This window comes from Phaethon lepturus, unplaced genomic scaffold (assembly GCF_000687285.1).
Source record: "Phaethon lepturus isolate BGI_N335 unplaced genomic scaffold, ASM68728v1 scaffold49939, whole genome shotgun sequence".
Lineage (NCBI taxonomy): Eukaryota > Metazoa > Chordata > Aves > Phaethontiformes > Phaethontidae > Phaethon > Phaethon lepturus.
The window spans coordinates 48,815-64,364 of record NW_010562380.1 but is presented as its reverse complement, the minus strand read 5'-3'; the positions used below and the strand labels follow the sequence as shown (position 1 = coordinate 64,364).

Genomic DNA, 15,550 nt, shown 5'->3' with positions numbered 1-15,550 from the left:
GAATGCAACACTGAGACTGTGGTGATTATGATCTGTAAGTGATCTGTGTACTGGCCCTGGATCTAAGTCCTTCCTTGGATCATGTGAGACACAATTTAAAAAAGCACAGCTTAATATTTGTGTTTCAATCATTCTTATTTTTTTTACTTTGAAATTTCTGTTATTTTAATAATCTTGATAGATACTTGGAAGCTACATTTATTTTCCGTATCAGTTGGAAGCTTTTCCTTTTGACATGAATTGATTTGTTTTGCACAAGTTTCTTGCAGAATGGAACCAACAGTACTAATTTTACTACTGATAATTAGTATTCTTACTATTAATAGGCCTTTGGATCTGCAAGGAAACAGTAGGCCAGTATCCCAGATTGTGTGGAAAGAGAAAGGAAAGCACTGGAGGGTATCAAAACTGGGAGCTTTTGGGGGCAGGAAGACCTTTGTTCCATGTTGGTAAAAGATTTTTGTAGAGCAGTATTGGTGTTGGGGTCAGCACATTAATAAAATTACAATGGTAATAATAAAGCTGCAATATATTTGCCTGCGGTATGATAGGAGAGTGATACGATTCCCCCAAAACTTTGGGTAAAAATGATTGCAAGTGCATGCTACCAAAGCCAGCAGCAGCACGCCTGCGGTCGTGCCTCTCGCTGAGGGAGTATTTCAGGCAGGACCTTAAGAGAAGTGATTTCCATCTTTGAAACAGATTTCAGAGGATCGCAGATTGATGCTTATCACCGTGGCTGATGCCTCCTCACAGCTGACTGCGATGAGAAGTGAAAAGCAGGATGAGGCCCTCTCTGTGCCCCCTTGCTGGGATAGAGAAATGTCCAAACATTATGTAGTGGATGCATATATATTATATGTATTAAACACTCTCTTGAGTGGCTCATGTAGGTATCCCCCATTCTGACAACAGGGTAAGTGATGGAAAAGGAACCTGTGGACTAGTAGTAGGTGGTCTCACTCTGACCTGGACTGTGTCAGTGCCAGCAGGAGAAAAGCCTTCTCTCTAATGAAACTTCGTTACCTATGGACTCTGTTCTTTTCCACAGCATGAATTGAATTTTGGCTGTTGTGTGTGACTCAGAAATGGTGTTGTGCATGTACAGACTGTATGTTTGAAGGAGATGTTTTGACCTTTCTCATCTCTGACTGGTGTTGCAAAGATGGAGTAATGTAGAACAGAGATTTTGTGACACAGTAATAATAAGAAAGAATCTGACTGCCAGTTGCTCATTACTGGATCTCTTTTAAATGCCAGAACCTTCTATGTTTGCCTTCAAACAACACTGAGCACCTAAATCACCATAGTAAACAGATATAGAAAGAGACAGAAAGGTTAAAAGTGTACTCATAATCTCTTGCTTTTCCTTCTAAACATGTTTGATAGCAATATTGTTTCTTAAAAACAATATGACCTCATTTGTAAAGCAATATTCATGCTAAACTAGTCAGCTGTTAAATATACCCGGCACTGTGCATTATGATGAAGCTAAACCAGAATTTCAATTATTTTCTGGACACATTTAAAATTATAATACTTTACTGGGTTAGTGTTATAGTTCATCCAAATTACTCACAAAGTATCATATCAATCTCTTGCAACTGCTTATTGCTTACATATCTGAGAAGTTAGTTGAAGTAAGATGCCGTCTGGGGTAATGACCTTCATGCTGGCTTAGTGCTTTGATGGTTATGTGGCTATAAGTGCAGGGATGTCTAATGGTCAAAAGTCAATGTTTGTTGGCCATAATATTTGTCACAAAAGAAACAGACTATTCATTTGGACCTGCATTTACGACAGTATGTTCCTGAAAGGCAAATAAAGAGGGAAATAAAACACTTGATGATCTATGTATTCTTCACTATTGTTCCTTCTAGGCTGAAATCCCAGCAAGTGAAAATTCACACTTCAAAATTATTTGCAGTTTTTTATTGCCTGCAATGCAAGATCAAAACAAAGCAAGAAGACGAGGAAGATACACTTCATTATACTCCCACTTTCTACTTATGTACCTTATCTAAAGAGATGTTAAGACACAAATGATGTTGCAGCCATGGTTTAACCAGCTATGAGTAACCAGCACAGATTTATTAATATTACTGGCAAGCATGGCTTAAAGCAGATCTCACTGGAGCTGCAATATGGCTGCGTATTCAAAGGGAAAATCAAAAGACGCACTGCTCTTTAGACAAATGTTATAATAATAATAGTGTACTTTTAAAGTACACTATTAATATCTTTTAAAAAACAGGCTGTAATACTAGGTCCTAGTCAACAAGTTATTGCAAGGAGCTTGCGTTTTATGCAGCATCATCAGCTGCGCATGAATTTTGTGCTTTAATACATACATGTAAGAAGTGCCGTTGGCTTCGTCTCTACCCATCACCGGATCGTGAAGCTGAGTGCTCAAGTAGCTCTAGATTTTCAGTTCACCACACAAGCCCGATGCGCTTCCCAGTGTACTCCTGCAGAACGTGTACAAGAAACAGCATTTTGCATTTGAGGCTGGGATTTTGAAAAGAAAACGGCTGTTCGTGGAGGTTATCCATAAAAACATCTGAGCTTTGAACTGACCCTGCATGACTTGCAAGAGGCCACCTCAGCACTCAGTGGCAAATGCCGGAGTTATGACAGTTGAACCTGTCTTTTAGCCCCTTGCTCTGGCGGATTTTCAGTCAAGGCTGACTCATTTAATCCTTTGTCACGTTACTGAAATCAGGCTGCTATTGTTTACATAAAAGATTATTAAGTAATTATGGCAATGAAACATCATCATGCCTCTCTTTATGGTAGATAAGCCTATCTATTTGTACCCCAAATGGGACAAACCTAACATGTTTACAAGCTTTCTTGAATTGGGGTTTAAATTCTTCGGCATGAGACTGGGTACTCCATTGTATTTAGCCAAGCTGGCCTGTTTTGAATTGGGGAGACCAAGAAATAAGCAGCCTTTTAAAAATAATAATCAAATAATTTCTCTCACATTGTGCAATTCAATGCACTGAGCAAGCATCGGTTATTAACAGAAATAATGATTTCCCACAGTAGCAGACCATACCTAAACACTCAGAAACAACTGTGTGAAGGGCTAGTACTTCAAGATTTTTACATGTTGAACAAAGTAATGAAAGGGAATATGATTATATGAATCTATTTTTAGAATAAGCATTGTGCTTTCCTACACACAATTCTTTACTCTGATCAAGAGACTTTCAGGGAAAGTGTGGATTTTTCACGGATTTATTACATCTAATATGCCTAGCTTCAAGTGTACCCCACATGCATGCAAAGTCAGGGCCCAATTCTTTTCAAGAGAAATGTGTTGTGGAGAAATGTTGTCCATGAGATAAGCCATGGATTCAATAGAAATGAGTCAAAGATTTATTTTTTTTCGGATAAAAAGCAAGTGTCCATAAACATAATCCTCATCATCTTTCTATTTATAATTATATTTAATATAAATGTACTTCATTACTGGAGAGCAGTCTTCATGGCCATACAATAGCAAACAAATTCTTCAGAAGCATCTTTAATTATTCATTTGGCTGTACTATATTTTATGCTACTTTTCATAAATGTTAATCTTTATTATTGCCCTACCAGGAAAAAAAAGAAAGAAGGAAAGAAATACCTGTTATTAAATGACCTATCAGGCTGACATGGATAAATGTTGGTAGCTATTTAATTGTTTCCCATCTGCAGTTTTATACAGTTTCTATCAAACTGAAGGGTAATTTTTTTAGTGGCTGCTTATTTTAAATGTACAAAACCCTTGTGTGTAATTCCATTAGCTGCCCTACAGCATTGCAATCTACAGTTTCCCCGAGGCTGTTGTGAAATATTGATGAAATCCTTGCTTTTGTGGCTTCCTCTGATACACTAAACATTTGTCTGATGTTAGTTGAACTTGAATGGATCTGTTCAGAGTTATATCAGTAGTGACTTCAAAGGCTGTAAGGCTGTTACAGTTTTTTTTACAAACTGAAGTTTCAAAGCCTTACCATGTGGTACTTTAAAAAAACAAAGTTCATATCAAATGAACCAAAGTGCTAGCAATGCACTGGTAAGACTCATTACAATTTCAATTTATATAGATATATTTTTTTTTTGTGATTCTGATTGGTAGCTCATGCCATTTAAAGAAATTTACATTGGTTTTTAGGGGAACCTAGGATAATGAAAGAGGGAAAACATAATTCAAAATTTGGATTTTAAATTTATAGAAGTAATCTATAAATTTACAAAGTCACTCTGGTGTTTTCCACAACAATAAATAGGACAAGAGAAAACAAAAGAAAGGCAGAGAGAGTCGAAAGTTTCAGACGTATGTTTTCTTCAGTAAAGTGATTTACACTGGTGCAATTAAAATGACTAATGAGGAAAATGTATTTGCTGCTACTGTATTTTTTAATAGTTCAGGACCAAGCGGCATCTTGGAAAGCACCTGTTGTGTCTGTACTAGCAATTAAATGCAACGCGTATTGATGTTGTGCTGACGTGATGAATGCCTGATACCTGTGTAAAACCACCCGTCGAGGACAGGGCGAGGGCTTTGGTGCGCGGGACGGATGGGGCAGAGGTGAGGTCTGCTGCTCCTGCGCAGCAGAGGGCTGTGAAGGTCAAGTTCTTTGCATTCAGGTGATGCAATGATTCACAGCTTTCATTAGAAGCTACCTTTTTTGTTGAAAATACGATCTGGAGAATGTCAAACACTTTCAGCTAGCTGAAATAATGAAATTATAAGTTCCAGGGCTTTGTAGAAAATAACAAACAGAAATATTTTTTACCAAAGGCAAATTATTCACTTACTCCATAAGCCCTCATGTAAGGAACTCGAACTGTTGGCTCTGAACATGGTTAAATCCATTTCTGCAACAGCTAGCACCTGGCAATTCAACCATTCAATCTGACTGAATCCAGAGCAAAGCAAATAAGACTGAAGTTGTTTTTTTTTCAGAGTGCAATAACTGACCATATAAACAACATCATCCTTAAGGAAAATGATTCAAGAAAAAACTCCACAATAATTCTGTCCCTGCTATGGACTCTGAGCTCAACAGAGCATATCATCTCACTTCTCTTTTTTCATTCTTCCTTTTGTTTGTTTTTTTTTCCTGTTTTATTATTGGTTTTACTTTGAGTTTATGGGTTGCTCACAAGCCAGTTCCCTGCACATATGCTTCCAGCCACTGATCACTTTCATTGAGTCCTAAATGTGTAGGATGCAATGTACAAGAGACATAATCTGTTCTCCGTTGTGCTGCTAAAAATCCCACTGAAACTAGTGGATATTTTGCCTTCTTAGCCAGTAGGAAATTGGACATTTAATAGAAAACTTTATTAGAAAACTCTAATTAGAGTACAGCCAAATGAAAGCCCAGAATTGCTTCATTTCAGCATCATATCTAAATAACGGTTATGGCTCCATGGAATTGCCTTTGCCTGTTAAAATTCAGTTATGGCAGAAGCCACTCCAAGTTTCCTTGCTCCTAAGCTGCAGTGGCTTGCAAGCGTGGCACCACAGAGGTTGCTTCAATCCTCCAGCAGTAGGTGGTAGTGGATATTTCTTTTCCTACTCTGCAATAGGCAGAAATTCATGCCCTAGCGTCAGCTGCTGTAACTATTTGAAAAAGAAAGGTCTAGAAAAAAGGCAAAGGAATGTTGGGAAAACTCGCTCCTTTGAGCTGACAAATTGTTTTGGACACAAAATTGTATCACTAGGGTGGTGATTGAACCTTCCTTAGTGAGCCACTGCAAAATGAATTTGGATGTGGTGGTAAATTGTAATAGGAGCAAAAGGTGCAAATACCTGCCATTATCCAAAATAATTAACTGGCCTCACCGAAAAGAGTCAGTTGATCATATTCAGCCTTTTCTGAGGTTTTGAGAACATCTAAAATCTTCCTCAGTATGCACAGCCTTAGGAATAAACCTCACACTACCAGGACATTTAGACCAGACTACAGAGATGCTCCTTCGTCTCCTACACCCATGATTTCAGAGCCAGACGCTCTCTCCTCCCTCTGTGGTGACAATGGTAACCTTTCCCTGCTTTTTCTTTCCATCTTGCAGACCTTAACAGAAAGTTATTTCCTTGGTACAGAAATTGTTAACATAGTTTAGAAAGCTCTGAAATGATATAATTCACTCTTGTATTACAAATTTCATGTTTTGAAAGTTCTTTCTATGAAACTCTATTGCATTTCCAGAGTGCTGCATTGCTTTTAGTCCTGTTAAATTCCAAAATGTCTTTGATATAAGAGTTATGCAACAGAGTAGGGATTTTTTTTCCTCAGTTGCCAATTTATCTCTTCAGTTGATTTTCAAACTGGGCTGAATCTATAGCTATGAACTTCTACAAAGAACCAGGTTAAGATTTGTCTTTGGGTAGCTAATGTAGTTAGACGTTTTTGAGAAAAAGGAATGAGAAGTGGTCATTATCCATTATCTGCATGAAATATTTCAGAGAAAGAAACAGCTTCTGCCAAACACAAAAAGTTGTTTGAGCTGAAGCCAGACAAGAAGGAAACAAGATCACCTTATAGTACTCTGAGATTGCTCTACTAATGATGTTATTTCAAGTAAAACTGGAATATATATATGAAGAAGTGCAGATGGTGCATGGATTTTACATGGATTAGCAGTGTTGTTCTGGACAATGATTCACTGTCCCTTTTCTTGGCAGAAAATAAATTTTCCAGTCTTGGAAAGAAACATGTACATATATATTTTAAGAAATGTTTCTCTATATGGAAAAAGAGCAAATTTGAGTGAAAATAGCATCCACTGGTGGAAAAGTTAGCAGTCAGAATGAACACTTTAAAAGAAAAGGTGTATTCACACTCTACAATTCAAGGTCAGAAGTGATGTATAACGTGGTGCAAATTATAGGTTAGTTCAGCATGCGAGGGCCTGGAAGTCAATATTGGATTCAACATCCCTGGGAGCTTAGCTCAGTGCTGTCTGCATAGTAGGGTCAAGGCTTCAAGGTGGATGTGGGTGGAGTTTTAGACCCGTAAGTTCAAAAAACAGTTTTTGCAGGTTTATTAACTGGATGTGCTTTCTTTTAGTTACTCTCTAGAAACATGCTAGAAATACCTAAGAAAATGTTATCTTTTGAAGAATAAAGAATCAGCTGTCTGTTGCAACCCTTGCCCTAGAGAAGCAGATTTCTTGAGTTACCAAGAATCCAATCACAAAGGCACAGAGGGAAATTTTTTAAAAAGTTAAAACATTTTAGAATTGTATTTATGACTATTACCCATATGATAATATTATCCTTACTGATGTCATAGTTTTGACGTACACTATCTTGGGATCAATCAGCACTAAAACCAAATATTGTATTTCCATTTAGGAAGCCATAAATTGCTTCCATTCAATGCTCTGAAGCTCCTGGGTTTTGTCCAGTCTTCAAGACAGTGAAATTTCAGTGTCTCAGTTCTTCAGGACTGCACATTGCCCATCTTACATCTCTGCCCGGGCCTGTTTAATTTCAGTGGGAAAAATTCTCATCTGGGAAAAGGAGGAAGCATTCATCTGGCTATTGAGTTTGGATTTCCTTAATTTTATTATTTTTTCCTGTAAGACAGCTATATATGAGCATCTCAGAGGTTTGGAATGTCAGAATAAACCTGGGGGAAAACTGGTGGGAAGAGAACAGGTCACTCAACAATTTATTATATGGACATTAGTATGATGTGCAAAATTTATGTTACTTATTACAGACACTGCATTTAAAGCATGTAGGTATACAGGCTTGAGACACCCTTTACTTACAAAATAAATAATGCAAAGTCCACTTAAATTAATGTTATTTCTGTTAAATAGCTACATCAGTTCATATCAAACTTCATGTCCAATGAAATCTGGCTGAAAACCACTGTTGGAAGGACACATGCATTTCTTGTACCCGAGGTTGTCTGCACAGAAGAGGTCTCCACTGTCCTCCTAACGCCCACAGCAATTTAAGTCATTTAAATAAATGGAAATGGTTTTACAAGTAGGATACTGAAACGCATTTTCAAAGCTGCCCAGAACCCTTAACCATTAAAATGGACCTGACTAATGGTTTTGTGAAATTTGATGGTGCTTTCTAATAAGTTACTTTTACCACTTTCATAAGATTGTGTCTGTATAGACACAAAAAAAGAGGATTTCTCAGCATGAGTGACTCTTCTGTAAAGGTTATAGTAAACATGTCAATGCCTAATTAAGCAGAAAATTTTATCTGTATTGTGGGGGATGTGCAGCTGTCTGGTACTTCTGCTTCTCCTAGTAAATGCTTTTAGAATGACAAAGGATATTGTGAGGAGGAAACTACTGTATGTATCTTCCAAAGGAAAAAATTACCTTCTGGTGAAAAATGGGTTAATAGTATTCAAAGAATTGGTGCTGAAATGGAGAATCAAATTTGCACCGACCCAAAACCGTGTGAATGCTATTTGTTGTCTGTTTTGTCTGATTCCTTCATTGGATTCCCTCCTTATTTTTGTTTTGCTCGGTGTAATATGCTTGGCACTGTGATACATCCTGGCGAGGGGCCAGCGTCGCTACCTACGCTGTACAGTATCTCTGACACCGCGAGAACCATGTCAGTCCTGCTCATCAGTTCGTGCTGCTTGTTTAACAAGGTTACTGCTCATGACGTGTAGGAGCCTTTGCCACCTCCATGTCCCTCCGTTGTCCTTGTCCCCCTTGAAAAACATGCAAGCTCAGAAAAGGGTACATGGAAAGTATTATCTGGTTATTAGGGAAGAAGTTTTGGGAGGAGAAAAAAATATTTTGTTCTTAGTGTGTCTGCTGCCTGCCTCAGTCTGATCATCTGTAAATGGGGCTACTAACATTTGCGGTATCCCAACACACTACTAAAAGGCTTAATTTTTTATATTGAACACTTAATATTTAGCTTCTTTGCTGAAAGCATCTGCTGAAGAGCATAGTATTCCTACTACTATGTGGTTATTATTTTATAACGCTAAAATGGTGTCCAGGTCATTTGCTCATAGCCACGGCCATTTTCTTTACTTCTGGCTGTGAAGCTGCCTGGTATCGCCCCTGGAGTAAGCCATGCCCAGCTCTAACTAGTGTGATCTGTGCAGATCCTAAAACCATGGGAAGGACATAGGAAAGAACTTGCATGGGTTTCTTAGCCCATGCACAGAGAGATATATCATTTCCCTTTTCTTCTACTGCAGCTTCATCCAAGAAACAGTTCCTCTAGTTCCAATTCATCTCTTTGGTTTGATGGTAAAGATGTCTTGGAAGGGGTGAGATAGATACACTCCCCTGATCCCCCTTTTAAGTTCTTCTTAAAAGTAAATAGATTGAAAAATTGAAACACATATCTGAAAAAACTGTGGAAGGCTTTGTCCATATGTTAATCAAAATGCTTCTACTTTTTCTGCACATCCCTTCTGACTTGCTAAAAGGATATCATTTGTGCAGCAGTACCAAATTCAAGAGAGCAAAATAAGCTAGGTTCTCAAAGAGCCATAAAATTGATTTTCTTAGAAGATGGGAAGGAATTGGATTTTAAACAAATAACATCTTTAGGATTATTTACCTTGTGCTTTCTGAGGTTTTAGGGTTACTTCACGATTATGAGTACTAGAGTTTTATTTTATTTTTGCTTAGTTATTTTTAAGGGCAGCTTTGATTTGGGGGTTTTGGCATTTTATTCTTTTTTTCCATACTTACCTGACCAAACAGCTTGATCTTAAGCAAACACAACGAAGTACCCCTGAGACCGCAGTGCAGTCACTAGGGTTAGCAGCTCTGCATTTGCACCTGACTGGAAGAGCTGATCAACATATGTCCCATGAAGACCTGTGCTTCTGAAATCAACATTTAGCTTTGATGAGTGGCTGCCAATAACAGTGAATTCTTTCAATGTCTTCTTGCATTGTGCATAACAGCTTTGCAGTGGCTGTTAAAAAAATAACACTGGGGTTTTGTGAAAACGTATCTGAACCACTTGTTCTTCTCCATCCCTTCTTGTGGGGATCTGGGAGTGAATTGCTGACTGTGTTGAGTCATTGTGAATTTATCCACTGACTGCAATGGAGCCAGTTCACCCTTAAAAATTCTCTTCTCTAATTCTTCAGTCTGTTTTTTAACCAGGTTACCTTCTGTAACTTAGGCAGAATTACTAGTGATAAAAAAAAAATTCCTTAATTAATTTTAAAATTTACAGCTCTTCCAGTATCAGGTTAATTGCATAATTAAATAGTTAATTTGTCAAAGAAAATCTTTCTGGACTTGTTCTACTTTTCCAGTTTTCCAGTTAACTTTGGTCTACCTCTGTCACATGCTAATACTCTTCTGTAACTTCCAAGGGTTCTTGCCCAGAAATGTATGCATTTGTTTTTATTGAAGCACAATTTGCTTTTATGGTACAAAATACGTTACTTTTATAAACAAAAGAGTTCCACTTATGGCTATTAGTGCTTTCAGATGTTGTATTTGGACATAAATTATATGTGTAAATATGTAAAATTTATATGTATATATTTATTTGTGTACATTCTGAAGTACATTTTTAGGTGATCCAATGGCAAAAGATTACAGTACCTAGATGGTGCTATGAACTAGGAAGATTATGGCAATTATTTTTCTTCTGTTCCTTACCAACTCTACCCTTTCTCTCGCTGAGGCTACAAAAAAATTTATGTAATTGAAGATTTTAGTATAAACTTTAAATTCTTAAATATGAATTTTCCAACTGTCCCAATACAGGACAGGTAGAATTATACTCCCATGACAGGAAAATTATTAAGTCAGAATCTCTGGCAGTTATAAAGAATTATGATCATCCACCAATAAAATGCAGCAGCCTTCACAAAAAAAGACAACATTTGGCTTTTTTCACTTACAGGGAATAAAGTTGTAGATTAAAACTAAGTCCAGAAAAGAAAACACATAGTGAAACTAGAAAGCTTGAACTGTAGTATTCTCCTTTTACAAGTTATTTCATATATTGACATTACATTTCAGGTTACGTCCAAGAGGAAGATTTAAAGGAAGAGGAAGATATAAAGGAAGAGGAAGAAGATGATGATGACAATAACTCAACTGCTCACCTCCAAGGCAGCAATGACACTGGCACGGATGAGGAACACGAAATGGGTCCTGAGCAGAAAGGGAACTTTAGTTACCAGAATTCCCCTGTCAGTCATATATCTAACCAGGATGCAGAAAACGAATCACTGCTAAGTGATGGTAGTGACCATGTGGCAGATATTAAAAGCATTTGCTCTAGAGAGCCACAGGACCCAAAAAACAGCACCCATCCCAAAGCCCAGAACGAAGCACACAATTGCATGGATAAAATGACAGCGGTCTATGCCAACATACTGTCAGACTCTTATTGGACAGGCTTAGGGCTGGGTTTCAAGTTGTCTAACTCTGAGAAGAGGAGTTGTGACAACAGAAATGGAGGGAACAAAGCTGATTTTGATTGGCACCAAGACGCACTGTCAAAAAGCTTACAGCAGAATTTGCCTTCCAGACCTGTCTCGAAACCCAACCTATTCAGCTCCGTCCAGCTCTACAGGCAGAGCAGCAAAATGTGTGGAACTGTGTTCACGGGCGCCAGCCGGTTTCGGTGCCGGCAGTGCAGCGCTGCTTATGACACATTGGTAGAACTAACGGTTCATATGAATGAGACAGGTCACTACCAAGATGACAACCATAAAAAGGACAAGCACAGACCTACCAGCTACTCAAAGCCCCGAAAAAGGGCTTTCCAGGACATGGACAAAGAAGATGCACAAAAAGTTCTGAAATGTATGTTCTGTGGTGACTCTTTTGATTCCCTTCAAGATCTGAGTGTTCATATGATAAAAACAAAACATTACCAAAAAGTGCCTTTGAAGGAGCCGGTACCAACCATTTCTTCAAAAATGGTCACTCCAGCAAAGAAACGTGTGTTTGATGTTAACAGGCCTTGTTCACCCGATTCCACAACAGGGTCTTTCTCAGATACTTTTTCTCCTCAGAAGAATGCCAACCTGCAGTTATCATCTAACAACCGCTACGGCTACCAGAATGGTGCCAGCTATACGTGGCAGTTTGAGGCCTGCAAATCTCAGATTTTGAAGTGTATGGAATGTGGAAGTTCCCATGATACCTTGCAGCAGCTCACAACACACATGATGGTCACTGGCCATTTCTTGAAAGTCACAAGTTCAGCTTCGAAGAAAGGAAAGCAACTTGTTCTGGATCCTTTAGCTGTGGAAAAAATGCAATCACTGTCTGAAGCACCAGCCAATGACAGTCAGGTTTCAAAATCAACCAGTAAATCATCTGCAGAATGCATAGCTCCCACCTCTGAACTAAAAAAAGAAAGTAAAAAAGATAAAGCTGATGATGCAAACAAAGATGAGAAAGCAGTAAAAACTGAAGAGTATGAAGACGCTCTTCAGAAACCACTGGATCCCACAATGAAATACCAGTACCTCAGAGAAGAAGATTTAGAAGATGGTTCGAAGGGTGGTGGGGACATTTTAAAGTCCTTGGAGAACACTGTCACAACAGCCATCAATAAAGCTCAGAATGGAGCGCCCAGCTGGAGTGCCTATCCCAGCATCCATGCAGCTTATCAGCTCTCGGAAGGAGCAAAGCCGTCTTTGCCTGTGGGTTCCCAAGTACTGCAAATCAGGCCAACAATCACCAATAAATTGAGGCCCATAGCTCCAAAGTGGAAGGTCATGCCTCTGGTCCCTATCTCAGCAAATGTGGCCCAGTGCACTCAAGTGAAGAAGGAAATTGATGATAAGGAGGAGGTACAAAAGGACTATGCTAAAGAGGGCAACCAAGCCGAGCCTGCCTCACTCAGTCAGAGCGAGAGAGAACCTCTCCTCAAATCTGAAGCCTCTGTGGAGCCAAAAAAGACAGAACCATGTCCCTTGAAAGAAGACGACAAAATTAAAGAGGACAGCGGAAAAGAAAAATCAGTCCTCAAGGAACCAACAGCTGCTTCTCTTAGTAATGGTTGTGCTGCTGCCAACCATTCGTCTGAACTGCCTTGTGTCAACCCTCTCAGTGCACTGCAGTCAGTACTGAATAATCACTTGGGCAAAGCCACTGAGCCTTTACGGCCTCAATCCAACTCCAGCCCTAGCTCTAGCACAATTTCTATGTTCCACAAACCTAATCTAAACATGATGGAGAAGCCTGTTTTATCTCCTGCTCCAACCCCACCAAAGCCTGCAAGTGTATCCAGGCACTATTTGTTTGAAAACAATGATCAGCCTATTGACCTGACCAAATCCAAAGGCAAGAAAGCTGAGTCTGCTCAAGCACAATCTTGTACTTCTCCACCTCAAAAACATGCTCTGTCTGACATTGCTGACATGGTCAAAGTTCTTCCCAAAGCTACTACACCAAAACCAGCTGCATCTTCAAGGATCCCATCTATGAAATTGGAAATAGATGTCCGACGCTTTGAGGATGTCTCAACAGAAGTGTCCACTCTGCATAAAAGGAAGGGCAGACAGTCAAACTGGAACCCTCAGCATCTTCTCATTTTGCAAGCTCAGTTTGCTTCCAGCCTCTTCCAGACATCTGAAGGTAAATATTTATTATCAGATCTAGGCCCACAAGAGCGCATGCAGATTTCAAAATTTACTGGACTGTCAATGACCACCATCAGCCATTGGTTGGCAAATGTCAAGTATCAACTTAGGAAAACCGGAGGAACAAAGTTTTTGAAAAACATGGACAAAGGACATCCAGTCTTTTATTGCAGCGACTGTGCATCTCAGTTTCGAACCCCATCTACTTACATTAGCCACTTAGAATCTCATCTAGGTTTCCAAATGAAAGACATGAACAGACTGGCTGTGGAGCAGCAAACCAAGGTAGAGCAAGAAATCTCCAGAGTTTCAGTTCAAAGATCTCCTGAAACAATAGCTGGAGAAGAGGACACAGACTCTAAGTTCAAATGTAAGTTGTGCTGTCGGACATTTGCGAGCAAACATGCAGTAAAACTTCATCTAAGCAAAACACACAGCAAGTCACCAGAACACCATTCACAATTTGTAGCAGAAGTGGATGAAGAATAACTCTTAAGGTATGCATGCTCTATAGCGAGTTTTAATTTCATCATTTTAAGGAGGCTTCGTAAGACATTCGTACTTTCTTGAATGTAGGAAAAGAGTATAAAATGCGTAATGTACTCCTGCTTCATTAATCTAATTGCATTTACATATCCATTGTATATTGTTTTCAAGAACAGAGCTTGGTAAATACATAAGCACATTGCCCTGTATAGAAAAGTTTCTTCTTATTAATGTTTTCAAAATAGCTGTTTTCCCAGTTCTGTCTTTTTTGTTTCTAAGAATTAATCTTTTCATGTTCTATGCGCTTCAATGTGGAGTGCAATAACTAAATGCTACTCTTTGCAATGAGAATGGAAAAAGCAGAAAAAACGCACTGAAAACCAAAAGATTATTACCTTGTACAGTGCTAGCACACCAGGAAATCTGATTTTGATGGGGAAAAGGAAGACAATTAAAATAAAAATCTTAATTATTCCAATTTTCTCATAATCTCAAACCCGGCCTCAAGAATCTACAAATAACCCTGAAAAGTTTATACCTAGAAGTTCAGTTATTCTTTTCTTGATATTTGGATATTCAGTTTTGTAAAACATTGTAATATTTTACACTTACTTCAAACACTTACTATCATGAGTGGCCTTTTTTGTCACATTATTTTAACCTATCTCTCCATCATTACTTTTTTAATCTTTGAGATGTTTGATTATATTTTGTTTCATGTTGGTGGGAGTGCTAGTCAATCCATAAACATCACGGACTTCAGTGCAAGTTTTTGTATAACCTGAGGGGGTTAATGCTTAATTGAGGAAGCAGCTAGATTTTTTACAAGCTTAATATTTCAAAGACTTGTTAGAAGGATACTTCTACATTAGTGTTGCTATTTTTTGCTGAAAGATACACCAACCGAAGTATTGCCACAACCAATGTTTATAACATGTAATGTAATATTCAGATGACACAAAATTTTTGCATTTTTAGTTCTACTTGATTCACAAACTTGAATGTTCTTGATTTAAATAAATATGCAGAACATCAACTAAAAGTCCAAATAGAAGTTTTTTTTTCCAACGAGTTTATTTCCAGCAAGACTCTATTAGTCATTCCCAACAATTTCTCCAGCAGACTCAGGCTCTGCTTCTGTTCACAGAATAATCATGTGCAGATTCAGATTTTCTCCAACATGTTCATTACTTGAATAACATTCAGAAAATGAATTCGTCAGACAGTCAAAATTAAAGATGTGTTGTGAGTTGTCACTTAACGCCACCTGCTATTGTGGCTATTCTCTGGCTAATTGAGGGTGCAAGCACTTTGAGGATGAATACCCGTTTGTGTGAAGATTTCACATTTGTTTGCTGCAAATATTCATGAAACACTTTCTGTGTACAGAGCCTGCACAAGGACTATGCATCACTTAAGCTCCATTAAAAAGGCTACTTTTGAATAATTTAAACCACTAATCAAAGGGTTACTTCGGGATGGGT

General features: G+C 38.4%; 1 protein-coding gene across 1 annotated transcript; it reads left to right on the top strand.

The window, feature by feature from the left end:
* Positions 1-10,994: 10,994 nt before the first annotated feature.
* TSHZ2 (teashirt zinc finger homeobox 2) lies at positions 10,995-14,069 on the top strand (the record flags this gene model as incomplete). Its single annotated transcript, XM_010294231.1, has 1 exon — positions 10,995-14,069. A coding segment is annotated over one exon (3,075 nt), but the record flags the coding sequence as incomplete, so codon positions are not given.
* Between the last annotated feature and the right edge of the window lie 1,481 nt (positions 14,070-15,550).